At 34.6% G+C, this 25,090-nt stretch overlaps 1 protein-coding gene across 1 annotated transcript; it reads right to left on the reverse strand.

Annotated features, from left to right (window-relative positions):
* Positions 1-2,313: 2,313 nt before the first annotated feature.
* On the reverse strand, positions 2,314-24,798 carry LOC110020622 (serine-rich adhesin for platelets-like). Its single transcript, XM_020718780.1, has 9 exons — positions 24,608-24,798; positions 5,896-6,033; positions 5,539-5,811; positions 5,407-5,441; positions 5,247-5,336; positions 4,870-4,993; positions 4,212-4,712; positions 3,208-3,332; positions 2,314-3,117 (listed from the first exon to the last, which is right to left on the reverse strand). Exons 1-9 carry the CDS (start codon positions 24,678-24,680, stop codon positions 2,743-2,745), a joined length of 1,734 nt encoding a protein of 577 aa, XP_020574439.1. The 5' UTR covers positions 24,681-24,798; the 3' UTR covers positions 2,314-2,742.
* Between the last annotated feature and the right edge of the window lie 292 nt (positions 24,799-25,090).

Consider the following 25,090-nt stretch of genomic DNA (forward strand, 5'->3'; position numbering starts at 1 on the left):
TTGTATAAATTTTCTAGTACACTCCATGCCATGCTTGATGTGTCTCCGTCATGGGTTTCTTCTCCTTGTGCTCCTCTTCTTATTGGTGATATAATCAAGATCACCACACCTTTCAGGATGTTGAATCTGAATCTATCTTGTGAATCACATCCCAGGAAAAATGCAGAAAGTAAGAGAGGAAATAGATAGAGAGAGAGAGAGAGAGAGAGAGAGAGAGCGTGCACATTAGGAATCTGGTTGGGGGGGGTGCTGGTCTCATGGATTTTGCTTCCCTCCCCGAGCTAGTGCTTCTCGGGTTACTGCTACCATTTGACCTAGCATATGGTCTCTCAATTCCTAGATCTGTTGTTGTATAAATTTCCTAGTACACTCCATGTCATGCTTGATGTGTCTCCTTCATGGGTTTCTTCTCCTTGTGCTCCTCTTCTTATTGGTGATATAATACAAGATCACCACACTTTTCAGGATGTTGAATCTGAATATGTCTTGTGAATCACATCTCAACAGCAAAGCATAAAGTAAGAGAGAAAAATAGAGAAAGGGAGAGAGAGAAAGAAAAAGTGCACATTATGGATATGGTTCTTTCAATGTCATTGATTAACACTTTACAGTAGAAATGACCCCCAATACTTAGGTGAGGGGTGTTAAAGAGGGAAAATTACATGGGTGTCCCCACTTTTATGGGAGTGTTATAGGATATTTTGGGTATATAGAAAATAAAAGAGCTTATAGTTCAGATACTCTATTTTTCAGTCGACGAGAACCTGTATTGCTTGGGACGACCAGATACATTCGACCGATTGGGGTGATCAGTCGGTTGGCACTAATGATTCTTCGGTTGTCCAAACTTTGCTCGGTCATCTAAACTTCATTCGGTCAGCTCGAGTCACTGGGTTTGTTATCTTGGTCTGACTGTCGATTGTTGAGCCTTGGATGAGAAACTTAAGTTGTCAAGATATAACTATGTTGTCAGTCAGAGGGTGAATCACCATACTCTAATAGATAGCCTACCTCTTTTGATAAGAGGTCTATCAGGAAGGCTCGATGAATGTTTGAAGATGAGGTCATTAGGCCTCTTGAAGAGTTGTAGGCTCATGTGGTGTGTCAGGTGATACTCAGATGAAATTTAGACTACTTCCTTTCCTTGATTTGATAGGTCTCGTTCTTTGAATTGGATGACCTTCGTTCGGTCAACCCAAATCCTGTTCTTAGGGGGTTGTAGTCTTCTACTTACGTGGTCTCTACATCTTCTGATGAGACATCATTAACTGTACTTTTATCTTGTTATCCATTGAATTGTTTCAAGATTCATTTTGGCGCATTTTTGATGTGCAAACTCAAATGTTAAATTTTTTATGTTTAAAACTTTGAAAAATACGCCTAGCTTATTTTGATGCAATTATTGTGATCTGATTCAAAATTCACAAAATTTAAATCCTTATTCCAAAAGTTTAATCATCTTCAAAAAATAAATAAATAAATAAACAAATAAATAAGGTTTTTTTATGTAATTTTACATTGGTCTCGAGTTTCTTAAAATTTTCCTTTTTTCATAAATTTCTTTTTTTTTTTAAATTTATATACATACCACACCTAAGGTTTTATATTTACATTCATAACACTTTGGTGTTATAAACCTATGCACGAAAATGTGTATTTCACTATTAAAAAGGAAATAATATTGATATTTTTTATGTGATATTAAGCATAGAAGTTTAGATATTAAACATGTAAATACATAAAAACTTTGTGGTATGTATGCAAAAATCCCTCTTTTTTGGGGCCCATCCTTTTGATTCCCTTATTTTTTTTTCCCCAAATCTTAGATTTTTTTTTTGGCGCGAAAATATCCAATGTTTTAATTCCTAAAGATAAAATGTTGTCCTACACAAGAGGGCTTGAAAGATTCACAGCTAGAACAACAAAACAACTTAATGAACTTGTTCGATAAAATACAGCCTAATCATTACAAATGTTAATCCCAAGCAATTTAGCCAAAAAATTTCACCCATACAGCTATAACAAATGGACTGACAGTACAAGATCATAGTTTCAACCAACATTCTCTTAACAGAAGCAACTTCCAAGGAAAGCAACCATTAACTAACCTAAGATTCCACCCAAAAAATTGCTCAGTGAAAATTGATTTGATATGTTGAAAACAGAACACCAAGTAAAAGAAATGCAGTTATTCTTTTTTTCATTGGTTAAATAAAAGAAATCAATGTAAAACCAAACAACAGATATCAATGAGCGGCGTCAGGTAGCAACAATGGCAATGATTGGGGGCGAGTATTGGAAGAGGAAGACAACCAACAAAATCAAGGAGATTACTTGTCAAATTAACAACACATTAATGATGTATTTGAGCTGTGAGCAGAATCATATAATCCAAAATTACAGTTATTTGATCCAATACTGACATCATGCAAGCCATATCAACAACAGCTGTGTTGAACTGTAACCAGTCAGTGATTAGATGAACTGCAATAGCTAACATGGATCGAGTTCAGTATATGACCGGGAAATCTTCTGCTTCAGGAAGTGAAAAGAGAGGACGGGACAACTTCCCCAACTACAATTTCCATCTTCTGCATTTTACTTGAATCTTGAGCCTTCAATTCAGGGCATGTGTTCTCTTTATCTGTTTCGCTATCAGCAGCATTATGGACATACTTCACGTTCTCCTGCTGATTCTGTGTTATGTTTGAATGATAATGAGTTGTTTCATCTCCAACTGTTTCAGTTTCTGCTGCCCACATGAAGCACATTTGGTTCCTCTTTCTTTCTTGAGTTACACGAACGAACTTTTTCAGCTTGTGCCCGTTCATTCATGGAATTTACTTTGCAGTTCTGTTCAAGAGTTTCGGAAGATATCTTGTTTACTTTAGGGCATAGATTTTGATGATTTTCAGTTTTTGTGAGAAAATTTGCTTCTGCGGATTTTGAAGCCTGCGTTGACAGAGCAGGAGAAAGTCCTCTATCTCTTACAATGAAATGATCCATGGGTTTCACTTTGTTTGTTGCACTAGTAGAATTAACGCTAGCATTCTTCATCAAAGCATTCTGCAAGCTTGCTTTCTGGGCTTTGTTTGAACCACGGACTAGAGTTTTCTCCTGTAATTTTTAGAAATAAATAAATAATTACATAATATATACTCGAAGGGAACACATCAAAAGTAGCAACTAATTATAAACCTCTTTCACCTTATCAAAGTAACCAATTGTTGGCCTTGGCGTCCGAAGACCAGACGGTCTAGCAAGTCTTGAGCCACAATCACCATTTATAGAGCTTTTAGTTCGATTATCAATAAATGTCTCCGAGAGTGGACCTGTTCAAATAGAATGTCATATTAGGAGGGCTGTTAAAACGGCTCATTGTTTGTGAACAGCTTGTGTTCGACTCGTTAAAAAACTCGTATTCTATTCGTTTGCTAAGTTAACGAGCCGAACACGAATACTTCTTTTGCACTCGATATGTAAACGACCTAAGCACGAACAAAGATTTGTTCATTTATGTTCGGCTCGTTTTGGCACGAAATACTACTCATCAATGATATATATATATATATATATAAGAAATGGTCGAAGGCTATTAGACGAGACCCGACCATCCCTCAGTGTTAAATATTCGAGTACCCCACCCTACACACGGGGGGCTGGTCTCGCTGTGCGCGCACACACACACACACATATATATATATATAGATAAATATAATTGATGAGTAATATTTTTATAAAATTTAATTTGACTACAAGGGTACAAAGATTTATAATCAATCAAAATTATCATGTAAAAAAATTGAATAAAACTATATTAAATTATATTTAAATGATGTTTTAAAATAAATAATAATATTTAAATCTTGCCCCAACCCTTATCATCCTACGGCTGCGTGATTAGGGTTATCAAAATAACCATTTGTTGGCAAACAACTTGTGTTCAGCTCGCTAAGCAAACAAGCCGAACACAAACACATATATAAACAAGCCGAACACGAACAGTGATATTTTTTTATCAAGCCGAACACGAGCTGACCTTGGCTCGCTTCACTGTTCGTGTTCGACTTGTTTATATTTCGAACACAAAAAATGTTGCACGCCAGGCAAAGCCTGTTTCACCCCTACATATAAGAAGAGTTCAAGCATTAGCAAACATTAAGGAAAGCTCATTTCCAACTTTATGGATAATATAAATGATAGCCTCTAACCTGAGTTTTGGGAGTCCCCAAAAGTAGCAGAAAATGCTACAGAAGAGGATGAAGACCCAGCATCAGACCCTTCTAATGACTTCCCGAGCATCATAGAAGTAGTAGTTGAAGATGAAGACTCTGAAACAACGCTGTCTATAGAATTAGCAGGAGAAATATTTGATAAAGCTAACGAAGACTTGACCAAATTTTGATGATGAAAATTTTCCCCTCTGGATCCATTTATGCTAACATTCAGAAGATTGTTACTGGTCCTTAAAGAAGAATAACTATTAATTCTATTAGCACTTCTTTTTGCAACAGTTACTAAAGAAGAAACAGTTTTTGGATCAGCTGAACCGGCGGTTAGATTACTGGATGATGACTCTAAAGTTGCTGTGAGGACCAAACCAGTTTGGGTGCCAGAAGTAGGTTTTGTTGATAAGGTTGTTCTAGGAGCTCTGCCTGGAACCCCATGTGCTTTATTAAAAGCTACAATGGACTGCTGCTTAGTGGTAGCACCTGCAAGCGAATAACAAAATTGCATTTATAGTGAATGGTAGAATTTCCTTGCTATTCATCCTTTCTGAGTCATAGCTTGTATAAAAATCAAAATTGTATAAACAGAAATATCAAAATAATCTAAAGTTGCACGCCAGGCAAAGCCTGTTTCTTTTACCTTTTATCTTTTTAATCTCAATAGAAGCCTTCTTGCCAGGCATTGATGTTGGCAGACTAATAGTTTTAGATGAAATCTTCGGTGGTCTGATTAAAGGCTTTGATTCCGCATTTCCATCTGAAGGCTATTCAATTGACCACACGAAAAGTTAATATATATTATATAGGATCAAGCATGCGCTTTACAAAAGTAGGAATAATGTTTATCAAAGCATCTAAAGCCCAAAGCATGCAACAGTATTTACAGGCCCAATGCAAATGCATAGAAACCTTCCTCAACCATCCAACAAACTAAGTCTGGGGTTTACGAGTAAAATTAAAAAAACAATATTATTGAATGTAGACATGTTTAAGTAAAATGATGGGAAGAAAGCACACCAATTTCATACAAACTAGACCATCCTTCAAAGTATGCTCCTGAGATTGCCTGGTGATGCCGTGCCTTCTCAACGCAGTTGGGGTTTTCAGCTGATATAAAATTGAAACAATTATAAACATGGTCTTACACAAAAACATTCTGTCGCTGGAAATAAGATACCTTGATCTTAGAAGAATCATCAATTTTCTTCAGGGCTGATAAGCAATGTGCAATGAAGTTTAGTAAGCATTTCTGTAACATGTGAAATAAACAGATCCAACTATGCTAATTGAAAATCAGAGCAAAACTTACTTCTAGGATTTGATGCATCCCTCTTAATTTGCTCTTTTATTTCTTCATAATGCACCATATTGGTGGTATGATTAGAGCTTCCCAAAGACCTTTGTATTGAATCTCTAACATTATCAAACAGATTCAATTCAAGTTGCTCCAATGCCAAGCTATCACTCTGTAAACTTGAAGTTGATTCTGATGATTTTCTGATTTCTTGAATTCCAGGTAAAGTTATTCCAGCTTTACCACGCATGTTATTCATGGTTGCCAACTCTTCAGGGTTGAGAATACCTTTGGAAAGCCAACCATTCAAAAAGATAAACTTAATGATGAAGTATCAATAAAAAGAAGACTAGAGTTGATAATAAGGCTCGCCTTCACCGGTCAAAAATGCACTATCCCAGGCTAAACTTTTGCGCAAGTTATATCTATCAGGAACTTTCTGGTCTTGCTCTGGAGAATTTGAAAAGTGAGGGACTTCTTCCAAGTTCTTTCTCACTTTCTCTATTTTTTCTGCATCAGTCAAATTCATCAAAAAATTTATGATAGGAAAATGTATTCAGATTGAGAGAGCAGAAATCAAATAAACACTATCTATTGACTAGCTAACTATAACTATTAATCATATCAGCCATGTGCCGCTTCAAACTATTTTCCGTACAATCATTTACTTGCAATATTGTAAAATTCTAATTAAATGTGGTCTTGCAGTTTTTTTCTCACTTTGTTCAGATAAAAAACTAAAATTAATGACAAGGCATGAAACCCTAATATCAGTTGGTGGAAACCTCAGATAAAAAACTAAAATTAATGACAAGGCATGAAACCCTAATATCAGTTGGAGAAAACCAAGTAAAATAAGAAAGAAATAAATTTGATCAAACATAATAGTGGATTCAAAATATTCAAGTAAAATAAGAAAGAAATAAATTTGATCAAACAACAAGAAAATTGTTGAGCTTACAGCAACATTAAGTCATTAACCCTACTCTAATTATTTGAAATCGGCTTAATGAATCCACTATTTCACACATTTCTTTTGCACAACTTTTATGCAAATTATCTTCAATCTACCCCATCTTATTCTTACTCAATCGAAATAAAGTTCATCCACTGTTTTAAATGGTCCATCATCTACACTTTCTTGTACATGCTTTAATGACCTAAATCAATTTTCAACTATATCATCTGCAATAGATACTACTACAACTATTTGATCATTTCTAAATTTATTCTTCATACTTTTTGCACACAAAAATATAAACATGCTCAATTTTGACCGTACTCAATTTATTTATCAAAGATAATTTTAATGCCCACCACTATTACAATAAAATTTCCGTTTCAATCCTCCATGATATTCAATTATAGACACTTCTACATTTTAACAACTGAATTTGAACCCTATAACTTATTGCCCATTTACATCCACATTCTCCAGTTTAATTAATAAAAAAAATTTTAAAATGTCACACTTGAATATCACTTCTAATAATATCGTTGAATAATTATTTATGTTGCAGTGAATAAAATTTGATATTATGCACTCAATATTTATTCAAATAATCATAATTTCATTACCTTCTAAACATTCTGTCAGTTCTCTTAACTTTTTTTGTGTTTTAAGAAAAGTGTCTCCCATTAAGACAATACTATAAAAAAAAAAGAATGCACAAAATTACATCATTGTGAACATCTTTTGTAAGCAATTTGGTAACTAATGTAGAAAGATAAATACTAATGTCAATAAATGAAGTAAAACTACATCACCATCAACTTCTTCTTAAGTGCAGAACTATTTTTAATATTAATCATTAATTCATCATAATTATCTTTAATAATTTGAACAAATATTTCAAGCAAATGTTTTTCTTTAAAATACACCAAATCAATTCTCGTGATACTCAATCATACGCATTCCTAACATCAATAAATGTGAGAGAATACTAATTTGTATATCTTATTTTAGCAAGTAGAAGAGATACAATATTTATATCCAAAGTGTGTGATTAGAATAGAAAAAAAGCTACGAAAATGAAAACACAAATATAATTATTTATACAAGAATGAGAAAAAAATGTAACATATAACCATTTCCTCGCCAAGAATAAAGTTATCAAACAATATATGGAAGGCAGAAATAACGAACTGCCAAAGTCACAAATGACATAATTAGCGGAGCAAGCTTGAAGACCGCAGGATGGCAAGGTGAAAATTAATATGTTAGCAACTTGAAGGTTGTAGGCATTGGGATTAGTTGTTGGACCATAAAGAGCTAGCCAAGACACTACTGAGAAAGGCAATGGGCTCGACAAGAGCTATTAGAGGTGCTAAATAGGTAAATTTGCTAGTAATAGCTAGCAATTGGGATTAGTTGTTGGACCATAAAGAGCTAGCCAAGGCACTGAGAAAGGCAATGGGCTCGACAAGAGCTAGTAGAGGTGCTAAATAGGTAAATGTGCTGGTAATAGCTAGCAACCTAGCAATAAATCATAATTTTCACACTCCTAACCAAGGAATAAGTGTTAATCATTCTTGACTTGGAAAGTTGTCAAATTTAGCCTAATCAAAATTTTAGTAAATATGTCTTTTGTGTGAAGTTTTGTTGGAATGTAGTTGATTGAGATGAACCATTGATCAATTTTCTCATATTCTCATGTATAATGCTTAGTCTCTTTATGATTCTTGGCTATGCTAATAGTAGCTTGATTTTTGCATTGCATTATCAATAAAACTTATGAATTATTCGGAAATTCACTCCTTTATAAATATCATGGGCCATGGCTCTAAATTTGGCTTATCACTACTTTAAACAAAGGTAAACTATATTTTTGCTTCTACAGATAGTTAAATTTCCCCAAATAAATGTGAAAATATCTTATTTTGATTTACAATCAATTATAGATCGAGCACAATAAACAGTAGCAAAGATTTGTTTATTTATTGTAGTCCCATTTTTAAAGAACAATCACATACAAGTGCCCTTTTAACTCACTTTAGTATCCTGTATACAACATCAAGGTGTTTTTTGGTGAGATTAATCATAAACTAACAGCACTAATAAGAAAGTGAATATCATGCATAATGTGATATGAGTAGATAAGTTTCTCTAGTAATCATTCGTACTTTCGTCAACCAAGGCCGAGTCTTCCTTAATCCCAACTTTATGTGAGAGGAGTATCTTCCTCCGACGAAAGATTTTAGATGCATTTTTGTTGTGAGTAGATAATTTTACCAAGATAGAGAGAGTTTCATAGCAAGGTAATATCTGGTACATTTCTTATTGTGAATGCCCTTTATAAAATAACATCTAAAGAAATATAGAAGTTAAAGATTTAGTTATTAAAGTTAGTAGACGGATTTTATCAGACTTAATATATCTTCGTGAAGTGTACCAGTGTTATTTATGAAAAAGAAATATAACATGATATGAATGTGCATTATTATAGAGCATTAAAATAGGTGATCATATAAGATAAGTATATGCTGCCTAGAATTGATAAAATAATTGACCACCTAGAAGGTGCATGTTTTAAAAATAGATTTGAGATCTGAGTATTAAAAATTAATGGTAAATAAGAAAGGCATGATGAAGAATGCTTTCAACATCTGTCATGATCATTATGAATTATTAATCAGGCCTTTTAATGTAACTAAAAACCTCATTGTATATATGAATATGACGAACAATATTTTAAAGTATAAGTTAATGAATTTATTATCATTTTTATGGAACATATATTGGTGTATTCAAAAGTTGAAATGTATTACTCATATTTTTTTTATAAAGTACAAGTGCAAAATACTCTAAATAAATTATACTGCCATTTTTAATTTTTATACAAATCTTTGTATTCTACAATTCAAAATTATCATTTTAAAATTTAAAAGTATCTCTTAATTCTAAAAGATGAAGTTATGGAATTAACTTTCATTTAAAGTAAACTTTTATGACGTTTAGTTTAATAATACTATTCACGATGCTATAATAGAAGTGATGGAAATTCAAAATTTCACTAAATTTAAGATGCAATAAATGATAAAATGAATGGCTGAATCATTTTAAGAAAAAAACTAATTGGGTTAATAAATTAAATTAGCCATAAGTTAGCCATTCCACGTGTAACAAAGAGCTAGAACAGGACTGGCTGAGGGAAAAGGGGAAAAAGGAAATAGGAAGAAATGGAAGAAGAAGAAGAAGAAGAAGAAGAGGAGGAGGAGAGGGAGAAAAGGAAAGGAAGAAGAAGTGGAGATGGGGGAGAAAAGAAAAGAAAGAGGAGAGGGGAGAAAAGATGTGAATTAGGTTAATTAAGAATCTAGATTTTGGCAATTTCTGCGATGAATTGGCTCCAAACTAAAGTGATAGGTTTCAATGCTTTTATAAGTATTTATTTTGAGGTAATAGTATATTTCAAGGTTAATTTGGATTGGAATTTAGTTATAAGTTAGGAAATATTATTAATTTAGATCGAGACCAACTTTAATGTCAAAGGTTCATAGATCTTTTGCATGACAGGTTAATATCAGAGGCTTGATAAATGATTTTCAGATAATGTTGTCCTTTGACAAATTGACTAAAAAACACTGTTTTTGGACTAAACATGGAGTGTGAGATCAATTTTCAAAGATTAAAGGATTACTTTCAGCATTTGTTCTAACTATTTCATCTATTTGTTTTTATTTTTAGGTGTTGAGTGATGCTTTTAAGAGAGGATTGGGTTGTTGCTATAACATATAAGAGTTATTGCAGATGTTTCTCAATAATAAAAGTCACATGAGAAAAATTATCTAACGCATGATTTGGAGTTGACAACTTTTATATTCACATTAAAAAATTGAATTATTATTTAGTGAGATATAAGATCTACTCAAATTATCAAAATTCAAAGTACGTCATTATTCAGAAAGAACAAATTTTAGACAAAGTAGATGGTTGAAGTTGATAAAGGATTATGACATCAACTTTTTTGTATGTTTTTTTTTTTAGAATGGGGGGCGAGTTGGGGATACACCCAAGCACTGCCAAAATTTTTAGTAAAATAAGCTTACAAAGAAATTTAAATAGAACAGTCTAAGTGACTTTCTACATAATAAATGAGGCTAAAAAAAAAATTAACAAAAATTGTAAGATAAGATCATAAATAAAACATATAAAGAATTACAGGGGATATTATAACCCTCTTATTAGCATGGACAAAGCCCGACAACTCCTCCACGAGGAAAAAAATAATCTCTTACAGCCTGCTCAGAATTGCTAAAATTGGAATTACAAAATTCACATAAAATTGATCAAGTGCGAACATTTATTTGTAAACAAAAGGAGCACTCCGTGGGGTTATACTTTAAAAAACCATACACCAATTGAAAGCAAATAACATTGTTTTAAGCTTTAATTTGAAATCAATCACACCCAAATTAACAAATAAGCGAGTGCAAGCAGATCGAATGTAAACACTATTTTCTAAATGAATGATATGCACTTGCGAATCTTATGAAGACATTAAGAATCATAAGAACACTTGTGCAAGAGCTTTGAACATTGTATAATTGCATTGAAAGCATGCTAATCATAGAGAACTATGCCAATTATACTTTTTTCAAGCACACTGATAAGCACACACATCCTTTCGAAGCCACGTCAATCATTAAAATTGAGCTCTTTTATGTATGTCAATTTAAAAAAAATGTTTGATGATGCTTTGAAAGAAGTTTTTTTATTCATATAGAAATAATGATGATCCTAAAAGTTGTGAATTTCTCAAAATAATTTAAACCTCAAACATCTCATCTAACAAAAATGTACAATTATTTCATGAAAAATCGTAAATATTCTTTAGAAACAAAAACTCATTAAAAGCCACATGTGATCTGATAAATATAACAAAAATTAAAATATTGGGACTAAGAATATTGCACTGACAAAATGAAATGAAGTGACATAATTTTGTTCTGAGAAGCAAGAGAGGTTTCAATGATTTACAATTGTTTCAAAAAATTCATTACTCTTTTTTAAAGGCCAAATTCAAAATTCATTCAATTATGTTTGCTCCCGTACAGGTTGCCATAAAGAGTAAAATTGTAATCGCCATCCTTTGGGTGTAATCCTTGTCCTCTTGATTGGAGTTAACAAGATTTTCACCTCTTGATAAATTATTGTAATATTATAAAAAAAAAGATTTTCTAGTCCAACCAATTTATGATTGAGATAAATATTCAAAAAAACCTTCTACAATTTCTGGTAAAAAATAAATGCTATGAGACTTTATAGATAAATAGACTAGTAATTTCCCTACTGCACATAAAAAAAGATAAATATGAATCGCTTCAACACATTCGACAAAATTATACACACAACCATCTTACGCTCCGAAACAAAACATCAGCAAGCAACAATGACGAAATGACAATACATAAATGGCAAAAAACTCAAATGAGGGCTGCTCTTATGAGAAACAAATGCAAACAAACAACATACAATGATGATCTACTTTTCGAGAGATAGAGTGGCTGTCCCACAACCCTAGACATCGTTAGGAACACCACAAAATGAAGAAAACACAACAACCAACAAAACATGCGTAAAGAAATACAAACCCTAGGTTAATCCCCTTAATAGAATCCTCCCACGACATTTCAAAAACATTCCTTCCCCATTTTCCCTCCAAACTCCTTTAATTTCTCCTCCTTGAGTATGTGATTAAGCATCTCGTGGACCCCACCTGTGCCTTGCTACCTTCTTTTTTGTGGAAAAATGCCATTCTACTTCTTCTCGCAGAAAAGACCGACCAAGCGGGCCAGTTGGATGGTCCTGACCAGTCCGGGAGGGACTAATCCAGGAGGGACTAGTCTGCGTACACGCATAATAATACTCATCTTTCAAAGAAGTAGCTTGCCCTTAACATGGAAGGACGAAAACTACTTCTGGATCACCATGTAAGGCTCTCATGTTGCTCCATAGTCCGACAGTCTTTTCCACTTAACTAATACCTCCTTTGCTCCCCCTACTCATTGGCCCACTCCTTCAATCTCCAACGGCTCCAGAATCAACTCGAAGTCTTTCGTCAGCATCGACACTAGTGTAGGCAAGGGTGTATGATCTCCAATCGAACATCTCAGTTGTGATACATGAAAGACCGAGTGTAGTGCGAATGATGATGGTAACCTCAAACGATAAACCACTGCCCTGATGCGTGTCATCACCTCATAAGGTCTAAATTATCGCGGTAAAAGTGTCTCACTTCTCCTCTTGGCTAATGTCTCCTGTCGGTAGGGCCTTAGCTTCAAGTAGACCATGTCTCCTGGTTCAAATTGCATCTCTCTCCTATATTCATTCGCTTTCCTCTTCATGATTTGTTGAGCTCTCAGAAAATGTCCCTTAAGCTCTACTAAAATCTTGTCCCACTCCTCTAAGTATTGATCAATGCTGGATACCGGTGTAATGCTATGCCCATAATGTATCAAGTTAGGTGAATCCCACTCATACAATATCTTGAAAGAGATGATCTGTGTTGCGGGGTGGTACGAAGTATCATACCAATATTCGATCCACACAATCCACTTGACCCATAGTTTCGGAGTATTGGATACAAAATAATGCATGTATGTCTTCACGGTCCTGTTGACCACTTCTGTCTATCCATTGGTTTGACAATGATATGTGGTACTTCTCTTAAGGGCTGTCACTTGCAATCTGAATAGCTTCTTCCAAAAGTGGTTGAGGAACACTTTGTCCCTATCCAATACAATCGATTTCAACATTCCGTGCAAACGGATTACTTCTCAAATAAACACCGCCACGATTGAGACCACAATGTAAGGATGCCATAAAAGAATGAAATGTGCATACTCACTTAGGCGATCCATGACCACCATGATCACCGTGAACCCATCTAACCGTGACAACCCCTCAATAAAATCCATTTTCACTTCTTCCCAAACCTTCCTCAATAATGCCCTCCTGGTCTCGTGCTCAAGTACTTGTGCCACTGACACATCACATTTTGTCACCATATTCTAGACGTTTCTGCACATCCCCACTAATAAAGCCCTTCTTCTAGACAAATGTAAGTCTTCTACACCCCTGAGTGTCCCCCGATCACACTACCATGAAACTCTTGTAATAATCTGGAAATAGATTTTGATGCCTTTGGTAGCACAAATCGCTGCCCCACATATATCCTGGATGACTGTTTTGGTCCTGTAATAGCTCAGTCCTTACCTTCCTCAACTCACCCCATTCGCTCTCCTATCTTAAGGCTTTCTAATCTAGTACCAAAGGTACCGATAAGGTCGTTAGTTGGGGATCTTCCACCTTTCTCGACAGTACATCAGTTGTCTTGTTCTCAAATCCTGACAGGTACTGAATCTCAAAATCATACCTCAGTAGCTTGAATAGCCACCTTTGATGCTTCTCCGTTACCATTCGCTGCTCCAAAAGATACTTTAAACTCCTCTGATCTGTCTTGGCCAAAAATGTCGTCTCAATAGGTAGGGTCACCACTTCTAAATGACCCAAAATAATCGTCATCAATTCTCGTTCATATACTGACTTTAGCCTCAATCTGGCTGTAAGAACTTGGCTGAAGTAGGCAATCCATCGTTGGTCCTGCATGAGTATTGCTCCCAACCCGTACCCTGATGCATCTGTTTCTAACACACACGATATATTGAAATCTGGAAGTGCTAATACTTTGATATTGGTCATGGCTTTCTTCAGATGTTCAAATGCTTATATTGGTGCTTCCCCCCATTCGAAATTGTTTTTATTCAACTGCTTTGCAGTGGCCATGATATCGTTCATATCCCTTTACGAACTTCTGGTAGTAGCTGGTAAGACCCAGGAATCCTCTTAACTCCTTCAAGCTCCTGGGTAAAGGCCAGTCCACCATAGCCTCGATCTTGGATTGATCCACTGCTACCCCAGTTCTGGTCACCACATGACCAAGGTACTCCACCTTCAAGTTTGCATAAAACTAGTGCTCCCTCAACATCTCCAGGACCATACTCTATCTCTGTACGACTGTAGACCAGCATGTCATCAAAGAAGACCAAGACAAATTTCCAGAGGTAAGGTTTAAAAACCCTATTTATGAGGGATTGAAATATCGTCGGAGCATTGGTGAGACCAAACAACATCACTAAGAACTCATAATGTCCTTCATGTGTCATGAACGCTGCCTTTTACATGTCCGCTAGATTCAGCCTAATTTGATGCCATCCTGACTTAAGATCATTTTTTTAGAAAATGATTGTCTCATAAAGCTCATCCAGCAACTCATCAATCATAGGAATATGAAACTTGACTAACATCGTCTCCTTGTTCAAAGCTTAGAAGTCCACGCAAAATCTCCAAATACCATCTTTTTTCTTTACGAGCATAACTGAAATGGAAAAAGAGCTCACACAATGTCTGATAATCCTAGCCTCGAACATCTCTCGAATCAACTTTTCTATCTCATCCTTTTGAAGTTGGGGGTACCTGTATGGTCTGACACTGATAGGAGAAGCATCCTCCTTTAATGTAATAGCGTGCTCGTGCTCCCTTGGGGGTGGTAACCTGCTTGGCTATTGGAAGACTTCCATAAACTGTTGTAAGAGTTGTTGAACCCCTTCAGGAAACTCTGTCAACTCTGAATCTTGAATCTCCTCAATGCTCAACAGCTCCGCCTAATAACCTAGCCCTGCTCCTCAAATCGACTTGACCATGATTTTAAGTGACATCATAGTTTTGCAAAAACTAGCATCTCCTCTCAGCATCACCTTCCTACCTCCTCTTGGAACTCTATCGTCAAGGACTTCCAAACCACCTTCAACTCTCCAAACAATCACAGCCACTTCATCCCAAAATCGCATCTATGATGCCCACATCTAGGGGAAGTCCTCCACCACATGTAGGACATATAGTGTCAAAACCAACAATTTGCAAATTCCCCGGCTTTTCTCCAATTTCCCTGTCCCCATCATAACTCTGAAACGCTTTGTAGCCACCAACTCCAACTCTAACTTCTCCAATACCTGATTAGAGATAAAGTTATGCGTGGCCTTGCTATGTACCAACACCACCATCGGTTGTTCCCCAATCCACCTCCTCACCTTCATGGTGCAATTCGGGATAAATCCAAATGCATTGAGGGACACCTCCACGACATCCAAATGCAGTTGCGTCTCCTCCACTGTCCTCTGACTCCTCACTCTCTGTATCCTCCCCCTAAACTAAAAGAATCTAAAAGGCGTGCTCCTTACAACGATGGCCTAGGGCATATTTCTCGACACAGCGGTAACATAATCCCTTTGATCTTCTATCCTGCACTTCTGCATCTATGAGGCGCTTGAAATTAACCCAAGACAAGTCCCCGTATTCTTCTCCTTCGGTCTACTCTCAACGCATTTCTCCTATTCTCTCAAATCCATCCTCCAGTCTACTTTCAACGGAAGAAAACATGTACTCCATGATGGTGAATCTTTCTTCCATTCCTGATCTGATTTACCTTACCTCCCCTTCTAGCACATCTACTTTCTTTGCCATCATCTCTCCAAGATCTAGACTCTGATACCAACATGTTAAGCTCCGAAACCAAAAATCAGGAACCAACAATGACGAAGCGGCAATAGAGAGATGGAAAGAACTCAAATGAGGTTGCTCTTACAAAAAACAAATGCAAACAAGCCAAAATACAATAATGATCTACTGTTCGAGAGGTAGATCGAGTCTCCCACAACCCTTGACGTCACTAAGAACACCACCAATAGAAGAAAACACAACAGCCAACAAAAACATGCGTAAAAAAATACAAACCCTAGATCACTCCTCTGAATAGAATCCTCCCACAGCATTTCAAAAACTTTCCTTCCCCACTTTGCCTTCAAACTCCTTTAATTTCTCCTCTTTAAATATGTGATTAACCCCCTCATGGACCCCACCTGCACCTTGCTTCCTTCGACTGTGGCAAAATGCCGCTCTGCTTCTTCTCATGGAAATGACCGACTAGGTAGGCCGGTTGGATGGCTCTCAACCGGTCCAGGAGGGACCAGTCCACTTAAACAATACAAATGTGTCTATGCACACATCTACATCGCCTACAAATGGGATGAGAGAGAGAGAGAGAGAGAGAGAGATTCTACTTATAATTTATCTCTAGCATATGTTATCCAATCATGTAAATTGCTAGAACTATTAATTAAATTTGTTATATATTTGATATTCTTATCAAACAAAAATGGACATGAAGATCTTATAAACCTCTGAACTAAGCTAGTTAAATGCTTCTATTTGTCATATAGTATTCAAATCACTACTGCTGTAGCAGTCAGTAAAAGTAGCCCTTTTTTATGCTCACGTTGTATTAAGTTTCATGTCTTGCAACCTTTTATCATGAATAAGCATTAATAAGCCACTAAGTTATTGAAGATTGAAAATAAGGTAGGTTTTATTCAAAATTTCCAATTTTTAGCTGAAACAAATTTGGATATAAACTTAAATTTGCATGGTTCTTTCAAATGCAAGCATTAACTTTGATATTCATAGTTCAAAAAATATGCATACTTGCACTAAAAATCAATCTGCCAAAAGCGTTAATTCATGTATTCATTGTAACAAAGGCATAAAGTTTTAACATCTCCCTTATAATTTATATATTTGTGAGTATCTAAAGAAAACTTATACAACTAATGGTGTCAAAGTCATGCATATGGAAAATTTTTAGTTGAAAAGTGGGGAAAAATATTTTTCATTAAAATACAACACATTGTGATGAACTTCCTGTAAAATGTGTATGGCAGGGGAAGGGGAAAATTAGTACTTTTGCAAGCCATAAGCATAGGATAAAACAAGCATTCCAGCTTCTCATGGTTTATAGAACAAAAGGTTATTCCGATCCAATATAAAGGATAACCAGAAAAAAAACTATTCAATTGGATGAGTTCAAAAGAAATTGAAGACTCAGGGTGCGTTTGGAAGAACTTTTTTGCAGGGCCACCGTCTGTTTGGAAATCTCATTTCAGTGGCATTTTCAAAACTCTGTTGACATATTGCTATTAGACGCGGATCGCGGGTAAGGCCCCGAGGCGAAAGTCTGTCAATGCCCCTCCTCGCTCCTTTGCCCTAATTTCGCAAGCAGCGAATCAGTACCTCTCGCACTGTGGGTTCTCCCAAACCTTCATATCTCCCTGCTATAACCCTTGCTAATCGAGTCCCTAAAGAGGTATGATTTTAAGAATGCTTCTTTTGGTTCCGTCGTCTGACATTTCGGTGCGTTGGGGGATCTGGATGGCCATTCTCTTTTTTGTTATTACACTTTTTTTTTCCTTGTCGAAGTAGCAGGATGGATGAGAAAGGATGAGAAATTTTTACAGGGGCTTTAGCTTGGTAGCAGGGTAGATGAGAAATGGATGAGTCAAACCCTAATTGTTTGATCGTGTTTGGCTCCATGTTTGGATCAGTAATAGCTACCTTATATCGAGGTTAATTGTGATTAGATTTTTTTTTATTATTTTAAAAGATCCTTTGAGGTGCAGTTGCATGGCTTCGAATCAATTCCGTCTCTCGCACTGCGGGTTTCGTGTGGATTCTTTCAGAATTAGTATTGAGCTGTTGCCAAATCAAACACAGTTAGACAAAAGTTTTGTTGAAAATTTGAAGACCTTCGAGTTGAAAATTGTTATTTCTCTTTCTCGGCTGATTCTTATTCTTTGAAGGGATCGAAATTATGCTCTTTCATAAGTTACCCCTTATGCATCTAGAAACATATAATGTGATGAATGGATCTCTTTTTTTTTTGTGTGTTTTTACACTTATACACGATGGGGATGATTACTTACAATGATGTAAATTTTTAAATTTTATACCCGCGCCCATGTTAAGCCTTTTGAAACTACTTTATGATGCTTTCAAATGTTCATTTGTCTCGTGTAAAAAATATGCATCAAATGTTCATCGATAAAGTTGGTGCAATCTCAAAGGGAGGGGGGGTTGTAGTTGTATAGATGAGTTTGAAGGATAAAATTGTATGTTGTATACATGAATTTATATCATATAGTATAGGATTTGACACTAAAGAAGAAAAATTATAAAAATGGAGAAATTAGAGTTTCCAACACTTTTTATTGTGTAAAAGAACAGAGTTAGAATAGGCAATAGATTCTCTTCTTTTGATGTCATGGTTTACAAATGGAACCTATGTGAAAGGAATAACTTTTGTTTTCTTTTATATAACATTCTTTCATATTAATTATATTTTGAAACTCTTGTATTTCAATTTGGAAGAATTACATTGCATGACTTCTTTCTTATCTAATGCTATGTTATTCTTTCTATTGCTGCTTTATTTGACTATCAATATGAGCATTCTTTGATCCATATTTTTTATTAGTCTCATTATGACTAGAAAAAAAAAGAATGGGCTACATCAACATAAGGGATAAGAAAGTGACCATCATTTTCTGCAATTTCTGTATTAAGGAGATTAAACTTGGAAATAGACCCACCACCTACCTTAACAAAGAAAGGTGGCAGAATATTTTCAATAAGTTTAAAGAATTAACTGGACGAGATTACGATAGATTGAAATTCAACAACAAGTGGGATCAGCTAAAGGAGTGGAAGTTATGGAAGGAACTTAAACGGGGATCGACGAGATTGGGTTGGAATCCTGTCAAGCGTACCGTGGATGCTTCTGAGGAATGGTAGACTGAGAAGTTAGAGGTAATAAAGACGTTTTCCTGCAAACTTTTCAGTTAATTTACATTTATACTTGTACTTTGTCTAATATGCTCCCAGTCCATCCTTCTTGTTGCAGGCAGTACCAAATGCAAAAAAATTTAAGTTGTGCGGAATTGAGCCAGAGTTGAAAGACAAATTGGATGTTATGTTTAAGGGGATTGTCGCTACAGGTCAGTATGCGTTCAACCCCAGTGAGTAGAGGTTTGCTAGCATCTCACCGTTCTATTTTACTAAAAATGTAAGGGGGAGAATATTTGGGGTTTCTCTATTTTAAAGGCAGCTTGGATGGCCCATGTCTTCATGAGGAACTGCTGCTATAAAAAGCTACATGTTATTAAATAATTAGACATGCTACATAGTGATGTGTCGTTGGGAAACCGCTCTATTTTTTTACTGATATATTATTTTTTTTAATAATTACAGGACGATGAGCTCCAGATATTCAGGGAAGTCCAAACAAATGATGTGCCGCTGCGGAATGTCGTCCTTGCTACTGACGTCACGCCGGCAACATAGCTACGGGCGGCAGTTTTATAGGTGTCCGATGTGGAAACATGAACCGGGCGACTGCGGCTTCTTCAGGTGGACAGACAAACTTCCAAATTCAACGTTATCCCAATCGAAGAACACTGCAAGGGATTCGACGGTGTCACAGTAGGAGACAATCACTTGTGGTTCAAGTGTTTCTCAACCTCAAAATGTTGTTCGTGATTCGATCGTGCACCAACCGAGCAACGATTCTCAGGAGATGTTACTTTTTGCATTTTAAATTGGATGTTATAATCCTAGTACTAATTGTAGTTTCAATATGTATTTTGGTTTTAATTTGGTATCTTGAATTCTATTTTAGATGAAGTCAGAATAAAAAATCTATACTGTAATGAAATTATAAATTTGTCATGCAACAAATATATATATATATATATATATATATATATGTGTGTGTGTGTGTGTGTGTATTTTGTGCTAATTGTCTAATAAAGGATAAGAAATTTTTCACTTCTGTTCCTTCAGCAAGAAGTTCTTCACTTCAGTTCCTTCAGCTCCTGCATATTTTCTTCTACTTGAGTTTAATTTTTTCTTAAATTTCATTCAATTTATTTTAAAATTATTGTAAAATATAAATTACTTTATAAAAAATTATGTTACAAATAATTTAAAAAAAATTCAAAAAAAAATTTTATAATGTGTAAACGGTCTTTTATCTACCAAAAATCTATAAATAAGTTATTTTTCAAACGCGCGATCCAAACAGCTAACAACTTATCCAGATCAGGGGCGGAATGGTCATTTATCCAAAATCAGCTGTTTTCGAAACGCAAAAACCAAACAGCTAGCCAGCTTGTCAGGATAAGCTGATTATCGACAGATTATCAAGATAAGTTGTTTATCTGGATAAACTGGATAAGCTGTTGCTGCCCCAAACAGACCCTCAATTTTATCACTCTTTGTTCTAAAATTACTTGTGTATCATATGATCAATTTTTACAAAAAAAAAGTAACTCATTATCACATTTGACAACACTCATTAATCATGGAAAACATCAAAATATGTGAAGGTCAAAGTGAAAATTAGAAAATGTTAAGTTGAAATATATACAATAAAACTATAATATATTATACATCACATATTATTTTGTGTAAATAATAAGATAAATGTAATGGAAACAAAATTTGAAGCTAATTTTGACATGAAAAACTATTTATCTATTTTATTAAAATTTAAAAAATCATTAACCCTTAATTAGCAAAAAAGTAAGAAAAAGATAGATCAATTTTGATTTGTGATTTTTGCTTATAATTTACAAAATACATAAACTCTTAAAAGCATTTTTGAATGTTTTTTATAAATAAATTTATAAATTGAATGCTTGCGACAAATAAGAGTCATGCACCTTGCATTTATATAACTCACTACCTAATAAATTTAAAAGGCTCAAGTTTCCTTTAATCTACTTTGGTCATCTAGTCACCAATCACTTGATTTTGAAGGTTAAACAAAATCCATACAAACTTCTAATCCTAAAATCACTTAACATATGCATTAGTTTGTTCAATTAAATATTTGTTTGCATTGAAATAAACTCATAACCATAGGCCTATGGAATCAACAACGTCATGGTGGTGGACATAAAAGTCATTGCAAGAAAATTGCAAGTTTAAGTGAAAAAAAGGTAGAGGAGATAAACAATCTCACATCAGCTTTGTACAAAGTAGAGGCATTCCACCATTTTGACATTTAAGCTCTCCCCTCTCTATCCTAGCAACCTCTCCCATTATAATTATGGAGAAAAAAGAGGATTAGGCTTACCAATGTGAGACTAAAGTATACAAGAAATGCTTAAGATGACAGGAGGGCTATAATAGCTACTATGGAGGGAGTAGAAGGATAGCTATTAGACGGTAAGCATGATAAGAACCATTAAAAATCATTTCCCACACTTGGGCCGTTATTGGGTTTATTATCCCATGGATTGAAGTAACAGCATCAACTAGACATAGGATTGATTTCTTAGGTTTGAGCCAAAATGCCTATGTTCGGTTAGGTTTGTTTTAATGTAAATTGACTCATAATGGTAACAACATAGCATGGTTTGAACTAAATTAATCAATTTTGTCCATCAGAATTGAGATTGACTAGGTTTGACTTCATGGAGGCTTTAAACCAATGCATAAAGATATGAAATATGATATGTATTAGGACTTTCCCTAACAATTTTTACTCAGAAGATATCAACATGTAAGGCAACAAATCAAGTCAAACTAATCATTATTGCATCAACCTTAGTTCTACCATTTTTATAGGTCCGCATTCCATAAATGAGAAAGGATATAGAGAAAGAAGCTTTGTCGCAATTAATTAATTCATATAAAAATTTAGTTAATAAAATAGATAAATTCCTTAAAGCTGTTCATATCAAAATCTAGTTAACCGACTAGCTTCTTTCATAAAGAAGTTAATTTTGACAAGAAAAACTATTCATCTTAACTTACCAACTAGCTCCTCAAAGCCTTCATATCCTTCTTTAAGAAAGAGCTGGGTCTAAACCCTTCGTTTATAGTAAGCAAAAATAATAATATTAGCACAAAATCATCTCCTTCTTCACATGCTATAACTTGAATTCCTTTAGAGACCGCACAACATTATAATAGCTTGTTTCTTAAACAATCCCCTCTCTCCATGAATTTTTCTGAAGTAAATCATATTATTAACTTCCTAGAAGTTATATTTCTAATGCTACGTCTTTTTGCATTCAAGGGTTTTTTAAAATTTAAAAAATGGATAAATTTCTTCGCAAATTTTATAAGATTACAAAGGGGACTCGAGACTTCAATATCATGCCAAATCTTATGAAAAACTCCTCGACAAATGGGATTTTGAGGCATCTTCAAAGCTGGTCTTTATTGAGTCTATGGAAGAATTCCTGCATCACATAATTGTGAAGACAGATCTTATAGAATTGTAGAAAAAATGAAGAGAGATCTTATAGAATTGTAGAGAAATTTCTTTTTTTAGTAAGCCGCATGAATTTTGGTGCATTATAAGTAACAAGTTGGTATGAGAAAGTATGCTAAGAAATTTTAAGACACATGCACATGCATTAAAAGAAATAGCTTTGTGTTCATTTTCATGATGATTGAATGCAACAATATTATCCCATGTATGGTTGTTACCATTTTACCACATTAAAGCAATAAAATTATGATAAAAACAACACCAACAAAAAAAGACTGAGATCCATATTAATCCAATAAAAGCTTATATTTACTATTAAAATTTTACAAAATAAATTACAATGATTTCATCAATAAGAGTTATCCGTTCATGTATAAGACTGGTTAAATTGTATAAAAACTTTGAATCCTGACTTATGGCATTATATAATCCACGTAGAAATTAATCAAGATAAGCCTAGTGTGGACAAATTCCAAATAAATATAAGGAGGAATAGTTTGGGACAAATGAAATGATTTGCCACCAATAATTAGGATTCATGACATCTTCAAAAGAACAACCACACATGGATTTCAGTCAAGGGAGAAAAAAAGGAATTAGCGTACAGAATCATGCAACAAATGTCAAAATTCCCTTACTAGTAAAAAAAAAAGAAAAAAAAACTAAAGAATAGTATCTTATGCTTTTACAAAATATTATAGGGATTGGCTAAAATATTAGAGTTTTAGGTTTCATTACAACCGAAACAAGAAATGAGAACTCGATACAGGAATCCCACAGATAAAATAGTAATTTTATGATAAAAAAACAAAGTAAACAAAAAACTACAATAAACCACACAAAAATACATCCGTACAAGTCAATATAAGTATAAGGGTATACAATGACCAAATAACTCTCTCCACAATAATGCAAAAAGCCTAATCTGAACTCAATCATTCCATTGACTAGCAACTGTAAAAAATACAAGAAGCTAAGAATCTATAAAATTGTCATACTTTTGCACAATGTCCCATAAAATTGAAAGATAGGGAAAGAGGACTTCCCTCACTCATCATCATCAATAGTATTCTCCCAACTATTTAGGGTTGGTTTTACCCCTCCTTTTTCATTTTTTCCTCCATGAGTGAAGCATAAAATCCCCTTCCACTGACAGCTATAAGTGCCTCTAATAGAAGTGGAACATAATCCATGTAAAAGAAATTTCAATGATTAAAAAAAAAACAAGAAATAATTGTGCAGATAGCCGTAACAATATAAGAGTTGCATTTTCGAAACTATAGTGCACCTCTATATTAGATACACTATTCAGGTAATTATATGCATCCTCATATCTCAGTTCTCCAGCTTGAGAAGTCCATTAGCTTACTTTTCTACATGCCAGCATTTTGTTCTTTCAGAAAACATTTAGGTCACTACTGTACATTAGTTTGATAATTTGCTTTGTAATTATACTCAATTACCATGAAATGGAAAAGAATTCTTGGTATAAATAATATTAAATTACATTTTAATTAAAGTTTTGGGAGAAGCTGTTTTGTTTTCCTTTAGTTTCTCCAGCCAAAAATAAGCTAAATATGTCTTTTCAGATATTTTCTGCTGAGCTAGTTACCAGTAAACCAATTTTTGGTAAGGCGAAGCGATATTATTTGAAATGCTGCAATATAAAGAATCGCAAGGTTTAAGTTGCTCAAGTGTTTTAAGAATGTATAATGGAAATCCTAGATACGAAACTCTATTAAAGAAAAAACCAAAAAGCACAACAGCAGTTCAGCGTGATAACCCATAGAAAAAGAAAATAAAGATCGCATTTCAGTTGACTATAAGAATCATAATCTAGAGAAAACCAAACAAAACGAACAGAAAGTGTTCATAGACGACAGTGGTATTGAATTCGCCAAGTGAAGGCCTACCGAATTCCTGCGAAGAAGATGGGATGAGGAAATCATCTTCGGACGAAATTTCGATAAGAGGGACGTACTCCATTGTTAAATTGTCGAGAAGACGTCGATTATAGTGGAGGTTCTGAAAAGGAGCGATGTTCTCCGATGAGTGAGATTAGGGTTCGAAGTGGTTCGGAGGAATAAAGTTTTCAAACGGGAATATGGCCACATATAAAATAAGCGTGTCTTTATCAAGTTTCAAACTAGGCAAATTTATTACAAAATAATCGCTCAAAGCGGGAGTGGCAATGTGAAGGTAAGATTAAATAAAAATTTAAAATTATTATTTAAATATAAGGATATAAGATAGGAGGATTTAGATACATGTCAACTAAAACCTCTTATTTTACTTACTTTCCGCCCAAAGCTTAGTAGTGCAAGTATATTTCACCCAAAACTCCTCCACTCATCAATTCTACCACTTTGTACCTCTCAACCCCGCTTCGATGTCTT

This window comes from Phalaenopsis equestris, unplaced genomic scaffold (genome assembly GCF_001263595.1).
Source record: "Phalaenopsis equestris unplaced genomic scaffold, ASM126359v1 Scaffold000105, whole genome shotgun sequence".
Lineage (NCBI taxonomy): Eukaryota > Viridiplantae > Streptophyta > Magnoliopsida > Asparagales > Orchidaceae > Phalaenopsis > Phalaenopsis equestris.